The sequence below is a fragment of the Homarus americanus genome, unplaced genomic scaffold (assembly GCF_018991925.1).
Source record: "Homarus americanus isolate GMGI-L3 unplaced genomic scaffold, GMGI_Hamer_2.0 scaffold46583, whole genome shotgun sequence".
NCBI classification, from domain to species: domain Eukaryota; kingdom Metazoa; phylum Arthropoda; class Malacostraca; order Decapoda; family Nephropidae; genus Homarus; species Homarus americanus.
The window spans coordinates 822,874-830,068 of record NW_024731675.1 but is presented as its reverse complement, the minus strand read 5'-3'; the positions used below and the strand labels follow the sequence as shown (position 1 = coordinate 830,068).

The window sequence follows — 7,195 nt, the reverse complement described above, 5'->3', positions numbered from 1 at the left end:
GAGTCTCCTTTCTCACTCTCCGCCCGCCGTGTCAACAAACAAATTGCGCGCCAAAACTATCAGTCAACACTTCATTAATGCTCAAGTTTATCACCAGATGACACCACTTGTAGCAGATAATGGGGGGGAGGGAGGGGGGAGGGGAGAGTTAATTGAGACACACAAGATATAACTTATTTCTCTCTGACGACTAAACTCAGCCAATCAAAACACCAGGAAATAAAAGCAGCCTTGTGAAGTAATCGTTTGTCTCCAACCAATCAGGGGCGTGTGTGTGTGTGTGTGTGTGTGTGTGTGTGTGTGTGTGTGTGTGTCAGTGAGAATACATGATATCCAACTAGCTGCAACTCACAAGATGAATACGAAGTGCACAATAAACTAGCTACAGCCCACAGGATGAGTAACGAAGTGCACAATAAACTAGCCACAGTCTACAGGATACGTATGGGGTGCACAATAAACTAGCTGATGTACGTGGGGGGGTGAAATAAATAAATCTTGAAACCTCCTTAAATGCTGAACATCCTACGACATCCTGTGAACATCCTACGACATCCTAGAAAATCCTACACTACCCTACAGCACCGTACCGTTAACAGGGTCTCTCAGCAGTCACATGAAGGGCGTGACAGCTGAGGAGAGGACGCCTTACTGTGTAGAGGGAAAGTGGGTGGGTGGGTGGGTGGGTGGGTGGTGGGGTGGGTGGGTGGAGGGGAGGTACAGTAGATAATTATTACGACCAATCTCCACCCCCTCCCTCCCACCTGACCAGTGTTTGTAAACATTAGGGCGGTTTGTGTACACGTGTTACAGGCTGTTGACGTCACCGCTAACAAGAGTGTGTGTGTGTGTGTGTGTGTGTGTGTGTGTGTGTGTGTGTGTGTGTGTGTGGACCTTGAACTGATAGTATGCAAATGTCAAAGGAGATTTAACCCCTTGAGGACGATGATTTAACCCCTTGAGGACGATGATTTAACCCCTTGAGGACGATGATTTAACCCCTTTTTTCATTCATCTTTCACATCGTCATTATTTTTTTCACTTATTTCTTTCATTCTTTCAGGGCACAACTCAACTGGCATCTCGGAACATGAAGCACCTAACCCAACCTAATCCTAACCTAACCTAACCACAACCTAACGTAACCTAACCATAACCTAACGTAACCACAACCTAACCACAACCTAATAACCTAACCTAACCTAACCACAACCTAACGTAACCTAACCATAACCTAACGTAACCACAACCTAACCTAAGCTATCGACCAATTCCTACGCTATATGGAAACGTAATTACAGATGAGAAATAGAGATAGAGAGAGATAGAAGATAAGTATAGATGAGAAATACAAGAGACTGAGAAATATCGTAGAGAAATATTGAAGCATAAGTTATGAAAATTGTTTTTATATATATGTTAAGTTTTTGACCAGTTAGTTAAGTTAGGTTAAGTTTAGTTCGGTTAGATTAGTGGTAAGTTAGGTTAGGTTATCCACCCATTGTATAGTTGACTGAGTTAATCATGTTAGTTATGACAGTGGGTGGTAGTGGGTGGATAACGCCGCCCACGAAACCACCCACACGCTCTTTTAAGGGTTGGCTTATGTCCCTGGCCACCCTAATAGCGGCAACCCACATCCTAGCCACCACCCCTACCGCCACCACCCCACCCACAGCCACCACCCCACCCACAGCCACCACCCCGCCCACAGCCACCACCCCGCCCCCCCAAGATAGCCTCCATGGGTCCTACCTTGAGTCCTATCCGCCCGTCACCCAGAGTATAGCCCAGGTCCCCGACAGGAGTGCGCCCCTACACCGACAACTTCGGCACCTTCAGGATATCTACCGAAGGAGATCATGGAGAGTGAGGACCCCTTGGAGACTGAGGGATTACTCCAAGTGGTCTGTGAGTCTCCAAGCTCTTGATAATTATACTGGAGACCGGAGACGACAGAAGGACGAGGAGAGAAGGAAGGAAGAGGAGAGACAAAGAGCGAGAGATAAATGGTGGGTGAGACAGAACTCACTCCTACCACCACTACCAACGCCACTACTACCACCACTACTACCACTACCACCATCAACGCCCCTCCTACCACCAGCCTGGAATATGACTACCCTGCCACCCACCGCCCCGCCACCCACCCCACTGGCAGAGGACCCAGCCGTGTTACAAGCTCCTCGTGACCTTATCTACAACAACAGCCCAGAGAGAACACCAAGATGTGAGTATTATTGTGTGTGTGTGTGTGTAATAATAATAATAATAATAATAATAAACGGTTTATTGAAAAAGTTCTGCAGCCCGAAGGCTGAAAATATACATTGGACATAAATGACTTATTACATACATTGGTGGTTTAACAAAAGCCTTCATTAGAGAAAGGTAAAGGAACATACAGTGAACATACAGATTAATGTAGGTGTTGAACAGCAAAAACGTAGTGTAGTAACTCCCTCCCAGATGGTGTTAGGAGGACTCACGTGGTGTAGTAGTTCTCACAGATGGTGTTATGAGGGGCTCTACGTGGTGTAGTGCACTCTCACAGATGGTGTTATGAGGGGCTCCCATGCAGTGTATACACCTCACAGATGGTGTTATGAGGGGCTCACGTGGTGTGTAGTAATTCCTCACAGATGGTGTGTTATGAGGGCCTCTTGCCGTGGTGTATTAATTCTCACAGATGGTGCTATGAGGGCCTCACGTGGTGTAGTAGTTCTCACAGATGGTGTTATGAGGGGCCTCATGTAGGTAGTAATTCTCACAGATGGTGTTATGAGGGGCCTCACGTGGTGTATTAATTCCCTCACATGGTGTTATGAGGCCTCACGTGGTAGTAATTCCCCACAGATGAAAGCAGGAGGGCCTCACGGTGTAATTCCCTCACAGATGGTGTTATGAGGGGCCTGATGTGGTGTAGTAATTCCCTCACAGATGGTGTATGAGGGGCATCACGTGGTGTAGTAATTCCCTCACATATGGTGTTATGAGGGGCCTGATGTGGTGTAGTAATTCCCTCACAGATGGCGTGATGAGGGGCATCACGTGGAGTACTAGATCCCTCACAGGTGGTGTTATGAGGGGCTTGACGTGGTGTAGTAATTCCCTCACAGGTGGTGTTATGAGGGGCTTGACGTGGTGTAGTAACTCCCTCACAGATGGTGTTATGAGGCCTGACGTAGTAATTCCCTCACAGATGGTGTTATGAGGGGCCTCACGTGGTGTAGTAATTCCCTCACAGATGGTGTTATGAGGGGCCTCACGTGGTGTAGTAATTCCCTCACAGATGGTGTTATATGAGTGAGGTGTGGTTCCAGGCCTTCCTATCGTAGACGGATTAACACATCGCTGGTAGTTGGGTCTCACGGGCCGTTATCACTGGGTACCTGGGACCTCACTGTGTGAAAGGTCAACTTGGGTACCACTGTTACTGTTGAGTTGTTCTCACTGACTTAAGCACTGTTCACCACTGTTCACCTCTGTTTAACACTGGTTCCATTTCTTTCCTAAATGAAATAGTAACTTCTGGCGTGAACTTGTTGATATTCCGGTGGGGAGGAGGGTTCAGGGGAGGGAGTTGGTATGGGCCAACATAACAGTTGACCTGGCTGCTCCGAGAGGAGCGCCAGGTACGTCTTGACCCTTCGGTGGTCAAGGATGTAGTGTGTGTGTGTCTGTGTGTGTGTGTGTGTGTGTCTGTGTGTGTGTCTGTGTGTCTGTGTGTGTGTCTAGGATCAGCTGACAGGTCCACACAGATGACTAACCACTGGACCGACTCTCAGGGTTCCCACTGGACCGACTGTTCCGTATGCTGACGGCAGGAGCTGATGCAGGGTGTGTGGACCAGGAGGGGCGTGTGGGCGTGTGTATGTTGCGGCCACAGTGTAGGAGTGCCGGGGGGACACCTTCCTCCTCCTGCACCTTCGGGTTTGCCTCCTGTTGTATAGGTAAGGATACTGTCCCACCACCACCTACCCTAACCTCACCTAGCCCAGCACCTACCCTACCCTAACCTCACCTAGCCCAGCACCTACCCTACCCTACCCTAACCTAGCCCAGCACCTACCCTACCCTACCCTAACCTAGCCCAGCACCTACCCTACCCCTAACCCTCACCTAGTAGCCACACCAACCCTACCCTAATCCCCACCTAGCCCAGTGCACCTACTCTACCCTAACCTCACACCTAGCCCAGCACTAACTCCTACTCCTAACCTCACCTAGCCTAGCACTAACCCCTACCCTAACCTCACCTAGCCCAGCACCCACCTCTACTCCTACCCTCACCTAGCCGAAGACTAACCCTACCCTAACCTAACCTAGCCCAGCACCTACCCTACCCTAACCTAGCCCAGCACCTACCCTAACCTAGCCCAGCACCTACCCTACCCTAACCTAGCCCAGCACCTACCCTACCCTACCCTAGCCCAGCACTAACCCTACCCTAACCTTCCGTGTCTCATCAACTCACTTGCTCTTAAATCGATCACCCTCAAAGTGTTATGCCAATTAGAAGGTTGATGTAGGTAATATAGTGTTATGCCAATTAGAAGGTTGATGTAGGTAATATTGTGTTATGCCAATTAGAAGGTTGATGTAGGTAATATAGTGTTATGCCAATTAGAAGGTTGATGTAGGTAATATAGTGTTATGCCAATTAGAAGGTTGATGTAGGTAATATAGTGTTATGCCAATTAGAAGGTTGATGTAGGTAATATAGTGTTATGCCAATTAGAAGGTTAATGTAGGTAATATAGTGTTATGCCAATTAGAAGGTTGATGTAGGTAATATAGTGTTATGCCAATTAGAAGGTTGATGTAGGTAATATTTCAGTCAGGCGAGAATGACACAAGGACACAGTTTATATAAAAGGGAAATAAATGAAGCATAATCAACAACTAGAATTCGCTCGTGTAACTTTTAATAAGCTACACGGATTCTTCATCTGTCCTTATTCCTTATGTGTCTTTTATATTTTATACTGATTTATATGGAAAATAAGAGCGAGCTTCTCACCTAGTGTATGGTAAAACAAACGTAACACAAATAACATGGTGAAGACGGTTTACAATCCAGATTACTGACTTTATTTACTCATATTTTCCTTCTTTCTGGGTTTGTTGGAAATCTGTACAGTTTAATTCCCTTCTAACTATTACTACCGATGACACAACAGCACGGCAGCTCACATTATGTTCACTTAAGGAATATGATCTATGTGACTCTACAGGTGAACTGGGGACTGGGTGGTGTAAAGATGGAGTCCAGTAACCGCATGAACACGGGACCTAACCTAACCAAACCATACAAAACCTAACCTAACCCACAAAATATTACAGAGAATATTACAAAACATTACAGCATGGTACAAAGTGTTACAATACATTACAGGGCGTTATTAAGCAGGTTTGCGCGACTGATTACTCGTAATTAGGTAACAGTTCACCTCATTACCGCTATTATTATTATTATTAGTTACCAGGAAATACTTTTTATACGAGATAATTATTTAGGTTGTGTAGGGATGAACAGGTAGTGGGGGTGTTTAACAGGTAGTAGAGGGGTAACTAACTCATACTGTGCTTACCTCACGTTTTCTTCCGGTCGGCACTACAGAAAACGCATCAGGGTTGACTGTCCTAAAATAAAAACACAAATATATTTAATGAGGGTAATGCAAACAATACAGGTACACAAACAAACAATACTATCCAACCAGGACCGATATGTAACACTGGTTTGGAAACAGAGTAGTGGATGAGTGGAACAAGTTACCAAACATCATCATTAACTCTAATACGCTGGATAGCTTCAAACAGAGGCTGGATGGATATATGAGCGATAGGGGTTGGGTGTAAACGGGACTGACCAGTATAGACCCGCTGCTGTTTCCTCCATTCATATGTTAATAGATCCACTCAACCAAAGAGAAGTTGTTCTTATCTTTCCAGCTTTTATATCAACATGTGGAACTGAGACACAAGGCAACAAAACATACTGGGTGTCTACTGAACCATCCCCCACCAACCTTGATGCTACAGGAGGCAGGATTGACACTACAGGAGGCAGGATTGATGCTACAGGAGGCAGGATTGATGCTACAGGAGGCAGGATTGATGCTACAGGAGGCAGGATTGACACTACAGGAGGCAGGATTGATGCTACAGGAGGCAGGACATGTACTCTACGCATCAGGAAAATGTCTCCCTCGGTCTGTTTTATAAGGCTGGATCTCCTACAGTTTAAGGTATTGTAACTGTAGATCTTTATAAATATTCCTGTAGTGAAATATGTTGCCAAAACTTCTCTACAATGACCAATAAGTAAAAAAAAAATATAGATAGATTGATAGATAGTTAACAGTCATTTAAAATGTATATAGACAATGCATAACCCCACTTGACCTATCATCTAACAGCCTCACTTCACCTCTAACAACCTCACTTCACATCTAACAGCCTCACTTGACCTCTAACAACCCCACTTCACCTCTAACAACCTCACTTGACCTCTAACTACTCCACATCACCTCTAACAACCTCACTTGACCTCTAACTACTCCACATCACCTCTAACAACCTCACTTGACCTCTAACAACCTCAATTCTTGACCCCCAACAATCCCAATTTGACCCCAACAACCCCATCATGGACCTCTAACTACTCCACATCACCCTAACAACCCCACTTCATTCCCAACAACCTCATAATTTGATCTCAATAATCCTAATTTCACCCCAACAAATCCCACTTGACCACTAACTACCCCAGACTTGGACTCTTTAATGACCCAACAACAGCTAGCAGGCCAGAGGAAGGAGCTGTACCAAAGATTATTTGTTTCAGTCCGGTCAAACCTCAACTCAGTCCTCTACACTCTGGGCGGACAAAAAACTCTGACAACACTGTGAGTCCCCTGCAGCCGGTTATCTATGTGTATATAGTTGCACGTTTATTACTATAATACACACACACACGCACACACCATTTGTTCTAATACGCGACATATGAACAGTACACACACACATTACATACATCAATCACTGTACATACTAAAAATACACACACACACACGCACACACACACACACACACACCCGTCAAGCAATACACACCAAAGCACACACACCATTTGTTCTAATACGCACATATGAACAGTACACACACACACATTACATACATCAATCAC

General features: G+C 45.6%; 1 protein-coding gene across 4 annotated transcripts; it reads left to right on the top strand.

Moving 5' to 3' along the window:
* Positions 1-1,194: 1,194 nt before the first annotated feature.
* LOC121867708 lies at positions 1,195-6,602 on the top strand. Of its 4 annotated transcripts, none has more exons than XM_042367742.1 (4): positions 1,195-2,230; positions 3,789-3,953; positions 5,941-6,051; positions 6,094-6,602. In XM_042367742.1, the coding sequence occupies exons 1-4, from the start codon at positions 1,525-1,527 to the stop codon at positions 6,261-6,263; spliced, it is 1,152 nt and encodes a 383-aa protein (XP_042223676.1). In that variant the 5' UTR covers positions 1,195-1,524; the 3' UTR covers positions 6,264-6,602. The 4 variants fall into 4 exon arrangements, with proteins under 4 accessions (XP_042223676.1, XP_042223675.1, XP_042223673.1 ...); XM_042367741.1 differs by having other exon boundaries at positions 5,941-6,072; positions 6,115-6,602; XM_042367739.1 differs by having other exon boundaries at positions 5,941-6,602.
* The last annotated feature ends 593 nt before the right edge of the window (positions 6,603-7,195 follow it).